Source organism: Curcuma longa, chromosome 17 (genome assembly GCF_044706935.1).
Source record: "Curcuma longa cultivar G26 ecotype Majalengka, Jawa Barat chromosome 17, ITB_CL_G26_1.1, whole genome shotgun sequence".
NCBI lineage: Eukaryota > Viridiplantae > Streptophyta > Magnoliopsida > Zingiberales > Zingiberaceae > Curcuma > Curcuma longa.
Genome location: NC_133877.1, coordinates 6,054,047 through 6,074,824, shown reverse-complemented (window position 1 = coordinate 6,074,824; position 20,778 = coordinate 6,054,047). Strand labels below are relative to the sequence as shown.

The window sequence follows — 20,778 nt, the reverse complement described above, 5'->3', positions numbered from 1 at the left end:
CGTAAGATATTGATCCAACATGAAGTAGTTTAATTCTCCCAGAACCAGCTGCAGCTAATTGGCTCGCTCAGCTGTAATTAACCAGTTGTTAGGTAGCAGATGAACAACTTAAGAATTCGCCTCAAACTTCATCACCGATTAATAAGGCAAATAATCAAAGCATCTATTCAATCGAAAGAGCAGTTAAACCATTTTTGTGTGGTTGGCTCTGTTTCAACATAATTTACTTAAGTTGGAGCTGGTTTGGATTGGTCGTTGGCCGTCCCCGTCATCATTATCTCCATAAGAAAAAATAAAGAAATTGTAAAGACAAAGATTCATCGAGTCGCATGGAGGAAAAGTTAGGTAGTGGCCGGCGAGTGGCGATATTTCCAATGATTTAATTTATTTACTTCTAAAAACTCTTGAAATTTTTAATTAAATGATCCGATCGGATCCGATTTTAAAACGCTGCCTGCATCAACGTCTTGGCTACTTTATTCGGATCCTTATGTCACTAAGCCATTCAGAAACCAATCCGAAAACCTACTGCGGTTCCTTAGTATTATACGTTATCCAATAGCGCAACGGGCAACTCCCTTCTCTTATTTTATGAGAGCACAAATAGCATCGAACAATACGACTTCACGCATGCTTCGCGTCGTCACCCGTCTCGCCGCCTTATTAAACTAATGATCCATCCATATGTTAAGTTTTATTTTTATGAAATGGCATCTTCGTCACCACTACGGATAAAGAAACAAACAATTGCAATTGTCAAAGCACTGCACGGTTCGGGTCGACCAGGTCGAGTCGAGCGGACTGAGCAGTGTAACGGTGAAGGCAGTGGCGCACACCGAATAATATATCCACCATCCTACCGACGACGACCACTGAATGGAGCGAAAAGGGGGCATTGGTCGTGGGTGGGGAAAGCGTAGGCAGACCGATAAAGCAGGTAGCAAGCAGTACGTAAATCACACTGCCGTGGTACACGCTTTGTTATTGTTACAGAAAACATAAAAAGAGAAAGAGAAATTCCGGAGCTGATACGGCGAAGAATACCGCGGAGCCCAGGATGCCCCCATGTTGCTTGCTGCCGTTATTTTCCATAAATACCCCCAAACCCCAACCCTTCCCCCTCGGGGATCGCCCCATCAACCCCAAAATTATGAGGGACGCCGATCGCGCCTCCACCGCTGTCGGCCTCTGCCTCCTCCCCTCCGAGCTCCTACACGAGATCTTCTTCCGCCTCGCCCTCCCGGAGCTTCTCCGCGTCCGATCCGTCTCCAAGGCCCTCGCCTCCCTCGTCTCCGCTCACGACTTCCGCCGCCTCTACGACCTCCGCTCCGATCGCGGCGGCGGATGGCTCTTCATCTACAAGAAGCGGCCCCCTAGGGATTCCGTACTGCGCGGATTCAATGACCGCTTCGGCCGGTGGTTCAAGATCCCCGTCGCGAGCGCGGCCGTCGCCCCCGGCGAGGACCTCTACTTTCTCGCTGCCTCCGGAGGCGTCTTCCTTTTCGCCTCCAACAGCCGCCGCGAGCTCGTCGCGTTCAACCTCGCTACGCGCTCCGTGCGGCGGATCCCGCCCAGCCCGATGGGGCCGCGCGGCACCGCGTCGTGGAGGAGATCGGGGCTGAAGCTGGTTGCCGATCCCTCCGGCGTCGATCACTTTCGCTTCCTCTTCGCGGAGATGGTTCATAACCGCTCCGTGCTCTTCGAGTACCGATCGGAAACCGACTCGTGGCGCGCGGTCGAGGCGGAGCCGGAGCCGACCGAGGCAGGCGCGACGGGAATCGGCCGCAGAAGGGATGTGTGCTTGAACGTGGTTCAGTTAGGGCTCGAAAGCGTGGTTCTCTCATGCGGCGGCGGAGGAGAGGAGGGGCCGGCGGTGGTACTGGCACACCGCCCGAGGTTCCCGGCGGGCTTCCAAGGAGGCCCGCCTGTGGGATTCAACACAAGCGACCGTTTCCACGTGTACGGCGATGGAAACGTGGCGGTGGTGCGCTCGTCGGTGTCGGAGACCGCTGGCGGCGGCGGCACCACCAGGACGCGCGTAGTTACTGGCGTGGAGCTGCTGGGGCTGAGCGAGAACGGGACGGAGTGGGAGTTGACGTCGAGGGCGCCGGCAGCGATTGTGGAAGGGCTGCGGTGGCGTCCGTACACGGCGATGATGGGGTGCCTGGTGGAGCGAGAAGGCGTGGTGCGGATGGCGCTCATGTCCAACTGCAGGGGATGCTGGGACCTGGCGTGGCTCTCCTACCACCGGGCCCAGGGCAAGTGGGCGTGCGTCCCCGTGCCGGACTGCGGCACCACCGGCCTCAACATGGCCGGCATCGCCCTCTCCTCCACCTTCTCCCGTTCGCTCTGGTCTTCTCTCTCCGCCACTTGAAATCCGTGTGCAAATTTCCATAACTCGGAAGCTGAGAATGGACGACGTGAATAAGATGCAGTAGAACTAAACTGTGTGGGTGTGTGGGGAGATCGAGTTCGGGGTGCCTGCAATTTGTGTACATAAAGTCATGAATCAAGATTCTCTTGCCGTTTCCTCTTGTAAATTTTCTCCTTTTGCATCACAATTCACAAGCCTTTTGCCAAAGCACAACCTTCATGTCGACGAAAACAATTGTCCTCTACTAATTTTGTTTTCTACGTCGCTGTCCCGGAAAATAAATGTTGGACAGAGTAGCACGGCAAATACTCGATAAGATGCATGTCAAAGGTGAAGGAAGGAAAAAGATCGCAAACAGTTCGGGAACGGAGTAACCGTCGCACTCTGCACGCAGTTTCCGTTGAACAAGTGGCGGAGCTGCTCAACAACCTTGTCTCCGCCAGGAAGCCTGAGTATTCAATTGGTTGCCTTTCCCTCAAATTCTTCTCTAGGCCTACCTTAAGGCTTGCTCAATGAATCCTTGCCTTCTCCTCCTCCTGAAGCCGTGTCATCTCCTTAAGGTTTTCTTCATTGGCAAGTCTACTTTCAAGTGTTGTTATTATGATTTCACAGGTAAAATAGACAACTTTATCAAAAACCATTCATTTTCAACTATTATTCATTCTCATATTTGTAAGGAAAGCAAAGAATTCATTATAAGTATTCACTTTTAACAGTTTGGCAAGAAAAAACAATTTCTTGATAAATACTTTCTTTAATGTGTTGCCGTATGGATATTTGTGATGGAGGAATTAGTGATTCTATGTTTAAATGAAATAATCTTTTGATTTTAAAAAGACAATATTTAGTTCTTTTCTTATAATTTGCTTTTTTTTTGTGTCCATAGTTTATATAAACTTAAGTGGTAAGTATGAAGACATATATTACTTGAGGTTTCGAGTTTGAATCATCATAGCAACGTGTATTTGTTGACTGAAATGCTGTGTGATTCAAGTCTTAGTAACATATATTTGTTGGCTGAGGTGCTGTGCGATTCAAGTCTTAGCAACATGTATTTGTTGGCTGAGGTGTTGTTGAGGAAGTATGTTCTTGTCAGCGAAGCAGGCTTTGAGGGTATCCGGGGGGACAACCTCTGATACTGTCTGACACCTGCGCCAGGGGGATGGCATCTGAGGGACAAGGGCAAGCTGTCTGTAACCGTCTTCCAGCGTGGCGACATACCTGGCTTCTGTCGTTTAGCCAAAAAGGGGAAGATGATTGCCACGGGGAGGGACGATCGTGAAGACATGAGCGCAACCTGTTCCCTGCACACCAGTTTACATGCTCCTTTGTCTGTAGTGTAAATTGAACTTGAGCTGGGATTACTTATCGGAGTGGGAAATCATCTGGGACCGACAGCAATCGGGTTTACCCAGGACCAAGTATGGGGTGCGTTGCCCGAGCGAACCAGACACCGTGGGTGAATGGCCGGGCTACCTGACAAGCAGTGCTACAGTGAGCCGATACACGCAGTTTAGGTTGATTGTGCGGGATACTTCCCGGGAATTGCATTCAGAAGGTAAATTAGGCTCGGGACTGATTATGCTTAGTAGTAGCCGGGCGAGCCATGCACCTTGGAGGGATGGCCGGGCAATTAAGCAGTACGGATACAGTGAGCAGGTTACCCAGTGCGTATCCCGGGAAGCGAGACTAGGAGACAAGGGATGCTCGGGCGTGGTGGTACTCAATGTGGTCAAGCAGTCCCGGTGATAGGGAGTGATGGCCGAGACATAATATGAGGAACTGGGAGTGTGTTTGGGCGACACTCGGGGAGGTATGTTTGGCCGGGTGGGAGATGGTTCGGCAGTGTAGTCGATACTCGGAAAAGGTATAGACGGTGATAGCCGGGTGAACCGGGCCTTGTGTAGGAATGGCCGAGCAAGGGATCCTTAGCTGAGCCGGGGTCCGGGGATGTGTTTCCCGGGAGATTACCCATTAGACCCCTTGGATTACCCTAACTGAGGGTACCCACATCGAATCTTGGCCGGGAAAAATATTATCTTACCCGGGAAGAAGGTTGTCTTGATCGGGAGAAGTGAAGCCGGGAAGAAGAGAAGAGTATACGGGAGAAACCTGCACAGTATCTGGAGAAGAGTTTCTTGGCCGGAAGCAACAAACTTGCCCGGGAACTTGACCGGGAGAAATAAGTTTTTGCCCGGGAGAAGTAAGATCTTGCCCGGCAAGGAGATTAACTTCGTCGAGAGACGTTTGGCCGGGAGAAGAGATATTTGGCCGGGAGAAACAAAGCCGAGAGAAGTTTGTCCGGGAGAATGCTTGGATAGCCTGATTTCTGTCCGGAGGAGAGTGTCTTAACTGGAGAAGTGAGATCTTGCCCGGGAAAATGTAAGATCTTACCCGGGAAAGTGATTACCCTTAGCCGAGAGAAATTAAGCCGGGAGAAGTGGGTAAAGAAAGCCGGAGAAGTGGGTAATGCTGATCGACCACATGGTCGATCAGCTGATTACCACGTGGTCGATTAGGTTAGTCTGATCGACCACATGGTCGATCAGCCATAGGTGATCGACCATGTGGTCGATCAGCCATAGGTGATCGACCATGTGGTCGACCACCTGTTACTCCCCAACTCTTCCCTGATTGATTGTTGAGTGCATTCCGGTGAGAAGTCGGTCTTGACCGGAATATGGTACGAGAGATCGGAGAGAGCTTTAGTAGTTCTCGTCCGAGTTTGTCTAGAAGAAGCCTTGGTGGCTTAAGACCGAGATGGCCGGGAACTTGGTAGGCGGTTGGAGAGAGCTTTAATAGCTCGTCTCCGGAGTGGTCCAGGAGGAGCCTTGGTGGCTCAGGACCGGATTGGCCGGGAGCTTGGTGCGAATGGCCGGATGGTCCGGGAGAGCTTTGGTAGCTCGGCTCGGGACCGAGAGCTTTGGTAGCTCGATTTCAGGGAGCCTTGGTGGCTCAGAACCTGATTGGCCGGGAGCTTGGTGCGAATGGCCGGATGGTCCGGGAGAGCTTTGGTAGCTCGGCTCGGGACCGAGAGCTTTGGTAGCTCGATCTTCAGGGAGCCTTGGTGGCTCAGAACCTGAGTGGCCGGGAGCTTGGTGCGAATGGCCGGATGGTCCGGGAGAGCTTTGGTAGCTCGGCTCGGGACCGTGAGCTTTGGTAGCTCGATCTCAGGAGGAGGGCCTTGGTGGCTCGGTCTCCTGATTCCTCAAGAGGAGGGCCTTGGTGGCTCGGTCTCTTGATTCCAGGAGGAGGGCCTTGGTGGCCCGGTCTCCTGTTTGGTCCGAGAAAGCTTTGGTAGCTTTGCTCGTGACCTGGACTTTAATGTTTTATCCATCCTTATACTGTCCTTGTGCTGGAATGTTTTTAATGCTGCTTTTGAGTGTGCAGATATACAGGACAGGTTATGGAGGGAAATTCAAATGTATGGTGAGAGTTCCAAGGCGGGCTTTTGAGCTGTCTCTTCTGCAGGGAGGGTTCTGTGACAACGGACGGCAGCTGGTGTCAGAACAGTGCAGGGATCCGTTGGGCACAAGAACCAAGCAGAGGCTATAAGAGAAGCGAGAAGCAGCGCTGAGGAAAAATGACTCACGCATTTTACTATTGATCATCCTTGAGAGCTCAGAAGCGCCATTGCCAATCTTACGAGAGCCTGATCGTGAATCGAAGAAGAGGAAACAAGAGCAACGTCCTGTGTTTGGAGGAACCGGCTTGCAAGCTGTTCTTGTTGGCTCTGTCTAGAGCAACGTCCTGTGTTTGGAGGAACAGGCTTGTGCTGCTAGCTGTTCTTGTTGGCTCTGTCTAGAGCAACGTCCTGTGTTTGGAGGAACAGGCTGAGCAGCAAGCGGTTCTTGTTGTCTCTGTTGTCCGGTCTTTGATTCATTGTATTCTCCTTGTCTTGAGCTTATCCTTGTATCATTTGAGACAATCTGTGGAGAGGTTCCTCCACCGAGAAGGAGAAGATTATAGCCGGTATTTATCGGGGTCTGATCTGCCGAAAGATCGAGGGATCGTCCACCTTACGGACACGCCGAGGAGTAGGAGCATCATCTCCGAACCTCGTAAATACCTGTGTCAAGCGTGCTGATCTTCGTCTTCCTCTGATCAAGTTATTGTTTCCGCTGCGTTAAACGAAGACGAAGGAAGAAAAGCGAAAAGTGTGGACGGCTATTCACACCCCCCCTCTCTAGCCGGTGTCCAAGAGATCCAACAGTCGCCACCCTCGTCGGGCCGTCCGACCACCGTCGACCGCCGCCTTAGCCACGATCGATGCGCCACTCGTTGGCGCTTCGGTCGTCGTCGGATTCCGACCGGATAATGGCCGGAATTCGATGAATTTGGCCGGAAACAGTCGCTCCCCACTGCACGACCACTGTGGACGGCGATCGAGCCTACTTCCGATCGAATTGTGATCGGAGACCGGCCGAGGAAGGACCAGTGTTCGACGCCGGTCCTTCCTCGGCCAGTCTCCGATCGCGATTGGTCGAAATCCGACCCGATCGCCATCCACAGTGGCCGCGCCGTTTCCGATCGCGATTTGGCTGGAATTCGATCGCGATTTGGTTGGAAACGGCGCTGCCACTATGGACCCGGTTTCCGATCGAATTCTATCAGATTTCGGCTACTATCGGGTCGGAATCCGACGCCGGACAGAGCGCGAGCGAGCGACGCGTCGATCGCGCCCAAAGCGACGGCCGTCGGTGGTCGGACGGTGCGGCAAGGGCGGCGGCAGCAACGGTGGGTCGCGAGTGTCGCACACAGGTCACGGATTCCTCGTCGTGCAGCGTAATATTTCTCTATATATATATATATATTTTGCTTACAAGTATTATAATTTTTATTGTAAATTATCTAAAATTGTTATGTATTAACATTCTAAATTTTGTCTTGAACTCTATTTAGAATTATTTTAAATTATTTTATATTTAATATATTAAAATTATTTTATTTTTCCACATACTACCAAGCAAATTCTCAAAGATTGCATTTAAAATTTCAGAATGCTCAAAAGATATATCTAACTTTCATTTTTGTCAAAAGGCACGTCTAGTTCCGATTTTACCTCTTAACAATTTATTTTTTCTCTCCCTTATATGCAACAATCTTTGTTGTCTCTTTGCTCTCTCTCTCTTCATGCAACAATCTCTTTTCTTTCTTTTTTATATGCAACATTTTTTCTTTTCTTTTAAATTAAATAAACTTTAATTTAAATTTTAATTAGCATAATAATTCTCTAAATTTATTTATTTTTAAATTTAATTTTAAAACTTAAAAAAAATATAAAAGAAGGTTAATAAAAATATTTTTTTTATTTTAAATATCTTTTATTTTTAATATTTAATTATAAAAGAATAAAACTTAAAAAAAATATAAAAGAAGGTTAATAAAAATATTTTTTTTATTTTAAATATCTTTTATTTTTAATATTTAATTATAAAAGAATAAAATTCCACAAAGACTACAAGAAAAATTCTCAAATGTCGCATTTAAAATTTAAGAATGGCCAAAAGATATATTTAACTTTCATTTTTGTTAAAAGGCACACGGTTCAATTTACCTCTCTAACAATTTATTTTTTTTCTCTCCTTTATATGCAACAATGTAACAATCTCTTTTCCCTCTCTTTTACATGCAACATCTTTTCCTTTTTTCTTTTTTTTTTAAAAAAAATTAAATTAAACTTTAATTTAAATTTTAATTAGCACTATAATTCTCTAAATTTATTTATTTTTAATTTTAATTTTAAAACTTTAATAAAATATAAAAGAAGGTTAATAAAAATATTTTTTTTATTTTTAAATATCTTCTATTTTTAATATTTAATTATAAAACAATAAAAATTAAAAATATATTAATAATGAGAACTAATTTTATTAATAAAAATAATTAAAAAATAATAAAAAATCACTTTGATGTTGGTTTTTAAAAACCAACCCCATAGCTTAAATACAATATTATTATAGTATTGGTCTTCAGAAATCAGCACTATACAGTCTTAGTTCTGATTATATACTATGATGTTGATTTCAGAAGATTAGCACCAATGTGATATTGGTTTTAAAAAATTAACGCCATAGTGTTCTGAAAATTTCAAATCATTTTGACACTACTGGGAGGATTTTAGAACAGTAAACGAAGGTTTATTTGGACTCAAGTTCATTTAATAAACTCACAAGAGTTGGAATAAGTCTGATCGGAGCTCTCTAGATCCATCAATGAGTTTTGATTGCAATCCATTTGTTCTAGTCAAATATCGTTGATGATTAAGCCACCGATCAACGAACGAGCTGATGTGCATGGTCTTCGGAGGTTGCTGCTGCAGATAATGAAAATACCTGAAAAGCACTCTAAAAAAAGAGTTAGAATGATGTCAAAGATGAATCGACGCATAAGTTAGGAATTTGCGAGAGGAAGTAGATTAAGAGCATGGGAAAATTAGGATTTTGTGTGTGTATTCCTGTGCCCATGGGTATGTGCCACCTTTTATAGAGTTATCGATGTCTCCATTCTTTGAAACATAAGCATCCGTTTATGGTTTATTTTGAGATACAAGCTACTATTTATGGTATGTTTTGATATACGCGCTCCTGCTGTCAATGTCTTCTGGGATACTTTCCTTGCTTTCTGAGAGAAACAGTGTTAGGATTTCATGGTTTTGTAGGTGAACTGGCCTATGAATTCAACCTAGAAGTGGACGAAGAGAGTCCCGAGGCTGAAATGAGATTGACACTCGAGACCGAATAGAGATCGAGGTCGATGCCCGAGGCTTTGGGACTCGAGGCTTGAGATCAAGGTTAGGGTCTGAGGTCGAGCAGAGGTCGAGGTCAGCATTCGAGTCTTGAGGTCAATGTCGGGACTTGAAACTGAGTAGAAGTCGAGGTCAGCGCCCTAGGCTTGAGGCCGAGGTCAACTCTCGAGGCTCAAGGTCGAGGTCGGGACTTGAGGTTGAGGTTAGGACCCGAGATCGAGCAGAGGTCGAAGTTGACCTTCGAGGCTTGAGGTCATGGTCAAGGTTGGTGCCCAAGGCTTGAGATCGAGGTCGATGCCTGATGCTTGAGGTCAGGACTTGAGATCGAGCAGAGATCGAGGTTGACCCCCGAGGCTGAGGTTAACTCCTGAGGCTTGAGGTCGAGGTCGGGACCCAACGCTTAAGGTCAAGGTTAGGATTCGATATCTAGCAGAGGTTGAAGACATCTTCTTTACTTTTGTGGATTTAGAGTATACCTTGGTAGATCTTGCCTCCTTGATAGGCAACTCATCCTTCCCTTCTCAACAACTTGACCTTCCATGCTCAGTAGCTCAACCTTTCTAGTTTTATCATTGATGTGTGTGTTTCATACATAATTTTTAATATTATTTTGCATGTGTTCTGGATCAAATGTCATGTATGATCAAGTCATCGATCAAGGAACAGGTTGATGTGTATGCTCCTCGGAGATTACTACTGCGGATGATAAAAATACTTGAAAAACACTCTAAAAAGAGAATTAGAACGACGTCGGGGATGAATCCTGACAAGCCACTTCGACGCTCAAGTTATGGTTGTAAAAGGAAGGAGATTAAAGATTTGGAATAATTAGGATTTCATGTGTGCATACCTGCGCCCTTAGGTATGAGCCACCTTTTATAGAGTTATCAATTTCTCCATTCTCTGAAACATAAGTATTCGTTTATAGTTTATTTCGAGATACACACTACTATTTATGATATATTTTGATATACGTGTTTATGTTGTCCATGTCTTCTAGAATACTTTTCTTGCCTTCTGGGAGAAAAATCTTAGGGTTTCATGGTATTGCCGGTGAACCGACCTTATGGACTCAACCTAGAAGCGAACAAAGAGAGACTCGAGGCTAAGATGAGATCGACCTTGAGACCGAGTAGTGATTGAGGTTGGCACTCGAGGCTTGAGGTCGAGGTCGAACTTAAGATCAAGCAAAGATTGAGGTCGGTGTCTGAGGCTTGAGGTTAAGGTCGGGACCAGAGATCGAGCAAAGGTCAAGGTCGACGTCTGAGGCTTGAGGTCAAAGTCTAGACCTAAGGCTTGAGGTCGGGAGATAAAATCGAGCAAAGGTTGAGTTTAGGACCTGAGACCGAGTAGAGGTCGAGACCAAAACTCGAAACCGAGCAGAGGTTGAGACTGGCCCCTAAGGTTCAAGGCCAAGATCGACACCCAAGGTTTGAGGCCGAGGTCGGCACTCGAGGTTTGAGGCCAAGATCGATGCCCGAGACTTGAGGTCAGGACCCGAAACTAACAGAGGTGGAGTTTGGGTCTCAAGGCTTGAAGTCGAGGTCGGGACACGAGACCGAGTGAAGGTCAAGGTCGGGACCCGAGGCAGTGGTTGCCAACTTGCTATCATTCAAGATTAGTTTAATCCTCCTTGATTTTGATTAATAACTCCACATCATTCCAGATCTCACGGGCCATGTGGCAGCTGCAGACTTTCGTCGTATTACAAGACTCCCCAATTAATATAGTCGAAAGAGACATAATTCGACTGACTGGATTGTGATGAGTTGTCATAGAGATATCCAACATAACGAGCCATGGTGTCAACACCTCACTCAGACAACTGATCAAGTCCTTGTTCTCGAGAGGATAAGATATTGCATTTAATGATCGTGATACACCAGATCATGTATCAGTCTTATCATTGGCGCATTTCATGGTTGCATTAATGGTCAGCATGTGTTATCTTCCTTGAGCCATGAGCATACCTTGCCGCATTAATAGTGACGGTATGCAAGAATGTTTCTGCTGACATGGTCACAAAATCGATGGTGATGCTGATTTGTCGTTTATATGATTTTTTCATCTGACGACTAAATTTGAATCATTGTGCCGATTGAGGCATCGTTTGATTGAGCATTAATGAGAGAGTTCATACTGCGATCTCGTTAACTTGGTTGTACTATCGACGGCTAAGATGAAATCTCACCATTTTTTATTTAGATCCGATGGTTCAACGGGTTGATATGATAGCCCTATAGTGCAATCTCTATGGTATATCAAACCATCACCAAATTATGCCACTTTCATTTGTGTTTACCTCTTCTTGCATCTTCGTCTTCCTCCAACGTCCGATGATAACTGTAAGTTCAGCTGTACCTATTTTTGTTTTCCCCCGATTTTCTTTCCTCCTTCGTTGTTTTACTCTAAACCATGGCCGCTAATGATATGCTGATTCCCTGGTATGAGATCCAGCGATCTTCGTATACTCCAATAGATGATTCACTACTTAGGGAGAAATATGGTATCCCATTATATCATTGTATTAGAATCCTAACCCGGAACATCGACCCCATGAACCGCCATCAGGATATGTCATCTTCTTTCAAGGCAAGTGAGTCAATGGCTTTCTATTTCCTATCCCTTCTTTCCTCCAAGACTTGGCCATCTATTTCCAGTGTTTTGTCTCAGTTTGCCCCAAACTCCTATCACCTGATCTGTAGCGCCTCCATCATCTCTCAGATTTATCAAGTTCCATTTGATTCTGTCACCTTCCATTACTTCTTCTATCCTAAGTGAGGAGATCCCGAGATAATTTATTTTATAGTGAGGCCAAGATGTAACTTCTTGGATATAAGTACCCAACTTTCCACAAAGGATGAAAAAATCGATACTTCTTTATCAATCCACCTCAGCCTTACACATGATTATCTCTTATTGAATCATCATCTTAATTGACTAATCTTTTCTTTCTCTTGTAGGTCACATCATATTGAATTCTCTAGTTTAACAAAACTTTAAAATGAGATTTGACGATGACAGATAGCTGGTGAGTCTCGAAGGATGTCGTTGAGTCATCGGTCGTAGGAGCCAGGCTACAACGGTGACTAATGACCTCCCTGCAGAGGTTGGGGGCTCACAAGCCTCTGTCCATGGGTCTGCGAGCCCCACTACTATAAGGGAGGCTCCTGAGAAGATGTTTGAGACCCAAACATCGACCGTCGAGATAGAAGTAGTGGAAGTGACACCCGAGACCCTTAGGAATCTCGCCCTAGGAAAAGAAGTTGGGTACAGAAGCAAACTCCTTCGGCATAAATATGTGTGACGCCCTTGCCTGCTGAGATAGGCCAACCAACTTCTAGCACCCTAGCGAGTCCTTCTGGAGAGGCTCCTCTGGCAGCACTCCCTCTAAGGAGTCTACCTTCGGAGGGTCGCACGAAGAGCGGACACGACAAGAGTAGTGTGCCAGTCTCTGCTCTGGAACAAGATAGAGTCACTCGGCCTCCCACCGTCCCTAAGTCAGGACTAGGATCAACTAGCGCTCTTCCTCCTAGAGCTCCTAGGGCTTCTTCAGAAGAGAAGGAAGAATGCTCCCCATATCATATGGAGGGAAATTCGTCGATATAAGGCCGAGGCCCTACCACATATGGGTTTGAAGAGCCTGAGAGACCTCCTTAACAACTCTCTTGCAAAGGTAAGAAATCTTATCCTCCCGTTGGTTGGTATAGCTGGAGCACTAACTTTTCTTATTCATACAGACCTAGAAAGTGAAGGCGCTGAAATTCCATCTTGCATCTTTCATTTCATATAGCATGTTACATCATTCATTTCATATAGCATGTTACATCATATCATGATCTCATTGTTATGTCTTGGCATGAGATAAGACATAGCATTATGATTAACATTATTTCAATTGGATCAACCCTAACCTTCCCTTAAGGTGATCAAACATTCATATTATCTTAAACCATGGTATCCCATTCCATTCCTTTTAAACATGTTACCATTATTCATTATACTTGAAACTCTAACCCAACTAAACCCTAGTCTCTTAGGATCAAAGTCTTCTTAGGGTTCTCAGGTTTAAACATGAACTTTGATATCATTGGTTACACTTCTAATAACATTTAAGCCCTAATCCAAGTTTGGCCGAACTTTGTAAACATGCAACATAGGGTTGACTACATGAACCGACCAATATAGAGGCCTTAATCGATCAGATGATCGATTAGGTGTCATTGGAATCGATCGGACGATCGATTAGAACCCATAATTTTTTTTTCCACAGAAGCCTCCGTAATCGATCAGGTGATCGATTACGGTTCCCTTTAATCGATCAATCGATCGATTAGAGGTCGTAAACCATTCACAGAAGCTTGGTAATCGATCAGGTGATCGATTACGATTAATCGATCCAGTGATCGATTACACTCTATTAATCGATCCAGTGATCGATCATTTCACGTAACTTTTTACCTCTTTAAACCTAATAATCGATTAAACAATCGATTACACATCCTTGTAATCGATCCAGTGATCGATTACTAACGTCTCAAATCGATACTGGTGATCGATTAACACCTTACAAACTCTAATTTACAGAAACCTAAACATGATACATCCTCAGTTTTAACCATAAACATACTGTAAAAATCTAACTTATTCGTAGCATAAGATTAATACAAGTTAAACTATGAATCAAACACAGAACAATAACATTGCATACAACATAAACCATACATATTGCATATCTACAATCGATAGCTATTATGCTGCAGTGAGAGAAGACTTACAGTGCTGATGTTTAGTAGGAAGATAAACCTCTGTTAAACCTGCGTGACTCCTTCAGCCCCCAACCCTCAAAACCTTCAGCAACACAGACCCTCCGAGGAAAAACCATCGAGAGGGAAACCCTTTACTTATAACCTTGGTTAGGGTAACGTAATGTAATTTATTATGGCATTAAGGTGGCATTAAGGTGTAATAAAGCAACTTAACGTTCACCTGCGTTCACCTGCGTCTCTTCAAACTTAATCCTTTCACATGCCTTAACATACAACTAACATTTCCCTTATCATTTTCTTAACAATTACTTACTAGCACTTATGGCTAACATGTTCCATTTGGGTTTGCCACCTTGCATGAGGTCCAAGGTTCAATCCTTGGCGCCTCCCTTCTTTTTTTCTTTTTCTTTTGGCAAAGCCCACATACGAGAGGCCTCTATATTGGTCGGTTCCAACAACCTATAAACCCATTAGAACTTCCATACCCTAATCCATCATTCCTTGTAACCTATTTAAAGAATATCGGAAAGGTTCTTGCGGGGCATTACAAAGCAAAGGGAACTAGTGTCCTTCCATGGACAATAAAGAGAACTCCATCGCGATCTGCGTGAGATAATTGCAAAGGGGTAAGACCTAAAATAATAGTTAGCTGAGGAGAGGGGGTAGAGGGAGAAAATCATCTCGGAATTGGAGAAACAACCTCCAATCTAGTGGTTGTTAAAAAGAGTGGGTTAACTACAAGGCAGGCGAAGAATGCTGGTAAGAACAAAAGATAGCTTTCCTTATTTTCCAAGAATATTACAACTTGTTAGGGGCTCAAATTAGTAGATGTCGTAACATGGATTTGCAGGAGTATGTCGTCTTCTCTTATAATATGCTTTGCATCTAACGTGTCCATAGTTTATATATATATATATATATATATATCTTACAAGTATTATAATTTTTCTATTGTAAATTATCTAAATTGTTATGTATTAACATTGTGAAATTTGTCTTGAACTCTATTCAGAATTATTTTATATTTAATATATTAAAATTATTTTATTTTTCTATAGAGACTACATGGTATTTTACCGGAAAGGAAGCACGGATGGACCACGTCTTTTGAAGACAAAGTGGTGGTTTAATTATAAACTAAATTAGTTTGGTTTAAATTAAAGGTGGTTTAGTTTTGAACCAACGCAGTTTGATTATGAACCAAACTTAAGGACAATGGTTTGGAGTTTAGGTTAATAGATGTGGATTTTTGGTTAGCAAACTAAATCCGTTAGAGATCTATAAATATAACTCTTATGAAGAGTTATTTACAAGACTAAAAACGTAATTGTTGGGTTTAAACATCAACCCCCTCTTCCCTTGAGTTGCCACCCAATGCACATCTCCATTTTGTGTTGCTGTCACCCAACTCCATTGGAGTTTCTTGTTGCCGCTAGCCAAAGGATAACTTCCAAAGCTCACCACCGGCCATTGATCTTCCTAAGATTAGTATCCTCCCAAGGGTCGACCATCTTGGAACCAAAGGAAGCTACAATTAGCGGTGCAAGCAAGGAACACGAGGAGAAGCAATAGTTGCTTCTCCACCGAAAGGTATCATTTCTTATTTTCATTTTGGCTATTGGTCTAGGGCAATTATTATTGTTGGAATAATCACGCCATTTAGGTTCGCTACCCCTTCTTGACAGTGAACCATACGACCTTCAAACAGTGGTGTGATCGCCTCCGTTCAACCTGATTCATATCACTAGGTTGCTACGACCAGCGGGATATGAAATCGAATAGTAGGTCCTCTCTTCAATCCGTTGTCTCCTCTTTCAACTAGTATTGAAGCAGAGACATGACACGTGACTTAGAGAAGTCATCTCGAGGAGATCTCGACGTGGATACAAGTAGAGGCAACCTTTCTCAAGATTGCTAGTTGATGTTGTTTTCGCTTCGCGTAATACAAAAGGTATAAATTTATTTATATCTTATCTATGATTATGCTTACATTTGTGTATCCTTGTGTGGTTATTATGCATAGATAGTAATAAAATATTTATTACGCTTCCACTGTATGTTTATAGAAATATAACTTTTAAGATAAGCATATCAAAAATCCAACATCTTTGTAGAATTGTTGAAAGTGCTAGAGGGGGGATGAATAGCGCTTACATTGCGTTTTCACACTTTGCGATAATACTCACAAAACTTTACGTAGAGAGAAATAGAGAGGGCAGCAGAAAAAATACAAATACACAAAAATTTTACTTGGTTCATAGCTACAGACTGCTATTCCAAGGCCCACGATCAAGAGATCATTTCTGACGGACAATCCACTAAGTAACTCCCCTTCTTATGAAGAAGAGTTAGATGTGTTGGTGCAGGGAGTACCAGACGATCGAACCTTAGTTTTGATAATGACATTAGGTTCAAGTTAAGTGTGTTATTGAGCTAACTATGTTGATCCAAGTGTGTAGGAAGTACAGGTTTGAGCAAAGTCCTAGTGAAAGTTAGGCACTGGAAAGACCTGATTTGGAGGATCAGGCTGAAGACTTGGCAGAGTCAAAGCACTAGGTGAAGTCTGGGCTGGTCAGGAGGACCGAGTCGCAGTAAGAAGTCTGGGTTAGTCAGGAGGACCAAGTCGCAACAGAAGTCTGGGCTGATCTGGAGGATCGAGTCGCAGCAGAAGACTGGGTTGGTTAAGAGGACCGAGCCGCAGCACAATTCCTGGGAGCTGAGGATAGAGCCGAGCAAAAGTCTAATGAGTTAGGAGGACTCAGTTGGCAAAAGGTAAATTCTCCTGAGAGGAGTGGGTCAGGACGCGTTCCCAACAGGAATAGTAGGCGTTGGTCTAACCCAGGGTCTCACTGGAGACCTGAAGTTAAGACCTAGAGAAAGTTCTAGGAACTGACTCTGAAAATGATTAAATTTGCATGTTATTTCGGCTAACATCTTTTGCAGGCATGGAAAAACTGAACAACGCAGACTCCGAGCAAAACTGCCCAGACTTTGGTGTTGGAGTCGACTTGGGTAACGATTCGAGTCGACTTGAGTCTGGTCAGCAAGCTTTGGAAGTCAGCGCAGTTCAGAATTCTGCCACACAAGACTAGAGTCGACTAAAGATGACGTAGGAGTCGACTCAGAGCAACAAATCTTATCAGAAGACTCCACGTCAGACCAGAGTCGACTTGAGATGCCACTCGAGTCGACTTGATCAACAAATAACGCAGCGGTGAAGGAAAATCTATCTAGAAGGTTCCACGTCGGACTAGAGTCGACTTGAGCCGAAGCTCGAGTCGACCTGAGTACGTAGTCACAGCGGAGAAACAGGATCGAAGCTTAGCTGGAGTCGACTGGAATTCCTATCTGAGTCGACTTGAAGGCAGTATAAAAGAAGGGCTCGACCAGCAGCCAGAACAACTGATTCCCACGATTCCTCCATGCACTTTGTTGAGACATCGACACCCCGAGCATTCCCGTGCAACCCTAGAGTCGCCGCTATGTCGAATTCGTAAGGAAAAGAAGATCAAGCAAGATTCGATTAATTTTTCTTCGGTAACAATTAGTTAATTTGTCAATTCTTGTTATTGTTATCAAATTTATGATTTTGTAATCGTTTGACTTGTATCCGTGAGGAACAAGTCTACTTAGTGGATTGCCCGCAGTAAATGGTCGAAGACCGTGGGCCTTGGAGTAGCAGCCTTGGGCTGTGAACCAAGTAACTGATTGTGTTTGTGTTTTCCTTTTACATTACTTTTTGCATAATCGCTTCCGTATAATCTTTCACTTCCACAAAGTTATTTTTGTAACTCAAAAATTGGTTGAAAAATGAAACACGCTATTCACCCCCCCTCTAGCGCGTTCTTACGATCCTACAATTGGTATCAGAGCGGGGTCCTCGAATCTAGTACAACCACTGATCGAGGGGATTTTCGATCATTTTTTTAAAATTTATTTTTTATTTATTCTTTTCTTCTTGCACTACTAATCCAAGACCAAGTTTTGGTACTCGTTTTATAATTTTTCTTGTGTGCTAGATTAAATGGCCCAACAAGAAGGATTCAGCACCGCAAGACCTCCCCTGTTTTCAGGAGACGACTTTCCCTACTGGAAAAGTAGGATGGAATGTCATCTGAAGACTCAGGTGGAGATGTGGATTATCATTCAGACTGGATTCGCAATCCCATCTGGTAGTGATGGACACCACAGTCTTGCAAAAATTGGGACTCTCATACACACATTTGCATGATGAGATTTATATACATGCATTGGACCGTATATGTGTGGGTTACATTATGAAGTGATTGTGCACTTGTATTGATACTTGATTGACACATTGCATAACATGATCATGCATATGGATTACTATGTGTATCTGAGATATGACATTGCTTATATGATACCTGTAGGAGTTACGATACCTTATATTGTTCTCCTGTTACTTATTATTATGCTTCTTCCATATCTGCTCTGTTATATTTTACCTTATTGAGCATGTACTTTCTTTCTGATTATCCACTGAGTATATTTGTACTCATCTCTTTGGACTCTGGGATTTTTCTGTCTTCCCAGATATCAGGTAGGAGACTACAGCTGATGCCGAGGAGATTCTGCCAGTCATGCTACCTCACAGCAGATTATGATTGTTTTGTATTCGTGGATTTGTGATTGCATATGTGTCTGTGTAGTGGTTTTGTTTCCTTACAGTTCGAGTTTATACATCGTATTGTTACTTTGGGCTTTATTGCATTGCTTTCATCGTATATGTGTTTACGGAGTTTATTCTCTGTTCGAGACTTTAGTATACTGTGCTTTCTGCTGCTTATTATCTCTTTTTGACGAATTGATGAGTTTTATTCGTTAACGAAGTTGCGGATGCATTTCATATATAGTAGGATGTGTTGAGTGACCGTGTGGGTCACATTTACTTTTATTTACTTGTATAAATCCATAGCATGTTATAAATTGGCCGTGTGAGCCTTATATATGTGTATGTATCCCAGGGAATTATCATAGATACAGGGGAGATGCGTAGGAAGAACCATTAGTAAACCTAACCACATATCCAGAGTCACATAGTTGGCTAATACTTAACAAATTAAATTCAAATTGGTCAACTTATAAAAGAACTTTGCGAATCATAAAGTTTGAATCTAGTTCAATGTTACCTGATCCAATTACCTTAAGTAATTTCCATTGTTTTCGAAGGTAATGAATCCTAAGTTCTTGAACTTTAATTTAGTAAACTTTGATCTATCCCCAGTCATGTGTCTGGAGCATCCACTATCCAACATCCATTGATCTGAATCTTTGTGTTCCTACACATAAAATACTTAGTTTGAATCCATTATGGAGTTAAAAAGTAGATTGATCTTACTTAGTTTTCATCTCACTCATTTCTAGATTATAATAATCCTATGGGGTGTATGAGATGATTTTTCATTTTTATCTTGATTAAAGTAATTTATTTTGTCTAACATTTGATTAACCTTGGATTAGATTCAAGTTTAACCTTTTGACTTACTAAGTATGTATTTCAAGAATTAATTTTCAGGCGGTGGCGAGGTACAAGGGTCTTCTTAGTTATTGGAGTAATGACCACTTTCTAAGATAAAGCTAGTTCAAGAAATTATATATTTAGCTAATCTAGGGAGAAACTTTGGTCTAACTAGTCTAGGCTTAAACGAGATAATTTCGATTAATTTCACTCAACTAAGTAAATCAATTAGGGTACTCCTTACCTCATTTGACCACTTAACTTGGGTTTGCCTAATGTACTATTATCCGGACTCACCTTGGTACTAGGTTAGACAAGCATTAACCAAATTTTGTGTCCTTACCTAGTCTAGGTTCAATCTAAGAAAAAATAAAAATTTAAAAAAAATAATAAAAAAAATTAAAACATGCAATTCTATTTAACATGCAAGATTTTAGATCCTTCTAGATCGTGACCCCTATTAGGTATGATCAAATAATATATTTGATCCTTGGAGATCCAATAACGGTTCGGTCCAACTAGATGGGTCAAGTTGGACTTTGGAACCCATGCTTGAACTCGTGATTTCTTGGGTCTATTCACTAAAAACATGTATGATCTATGTTTAGCTTTATGTCCAAGCCCAGATCTGTTGTACACAACCCTTTGAGTTTCAAGTATCATGTCAAGATACTTGGAGCTCAAAGTAAAATTTTTCAATGATCTTTTTAAATTGTCAATATGAAGTTTCAACCTGGAATTTTCTTCCTCAAGTTTGACTTGAGTTGAGTTTCCAACTTGAATATTTTCAGTTGGCAACTTGAAGTTAACTTTCTCCTTAAGGAGTGCTACCTCCTCTTGGAGAGATTTAACTTGAGCACTGAACTTGGCCAGTTTCTTAATTAAACTATAGATAATTACATACAGTTTATCCATACTTACAAAGGTTATTGGCCCTTCTTAAACGGATACGGTTCCGGGACTTGTATTGGAGTTGTTGTCGGATTCAGTCTCCGTGTCTGTTAGTTCTTCTCAAGCTAGGAGAGTCAGGAAGCTCGTGTTAGCTTCGTCCTTTGATTCCTTTGAAGATGACTCGTCCCAAGTAACCTTGAGCGCCTTCTTCTTGGTCTTGCACTCTTTCTTCTGATTAGGGCATTCAGACTTGAAGTGGCTTTTCTCCTTGCACCCATAGCAAGTGAGTTTGGTTTGTAGGTGGTTTGTTAGAGTTTGCTTTTTGTACCACTTTCTTCATTTCTAATCTTCTAACTCTGCGCTTCTTCTTCATCATTTCGAACTAGATTTACTAGTTTAGTGGTTTGTTAATTTTCCTATTCTATAACATGCATGTTTACACTTGTTTCATATATTGTGTGCCGTGAACATGTTTGATAATATTATTTATAAGCACATGTACATGATTGTGAGGGGT

At 43.1% G+C, this 20,778-nt stretch overlaps 1 protein-coding gene across 1 annotated transcript; it reads left to right on the top strand.

Moving 5' to 3' along the window:
* Nucleotides 1-1,018: 1,018 nt before the first annotated feature.
* On the top strand, nt 1,019-2,581 carry LOC141811814 (uncharacterized). The gene has a single exon (XM_074699871.1). The coding sequence runs from the start codon at nt 1,058-1,060 to the stop codon at nt 2,372-2,374; it is 1,317 nt and encodes a 438-aa protein (XP_074555972.1). The 5' UTR covers nt 1,019-1,057; the 3' UTR covers nt 2,375-2,581.
* The last annotated feature ends 18,197 nt before the right edge of the window (nt 2,582-20,778 follow it).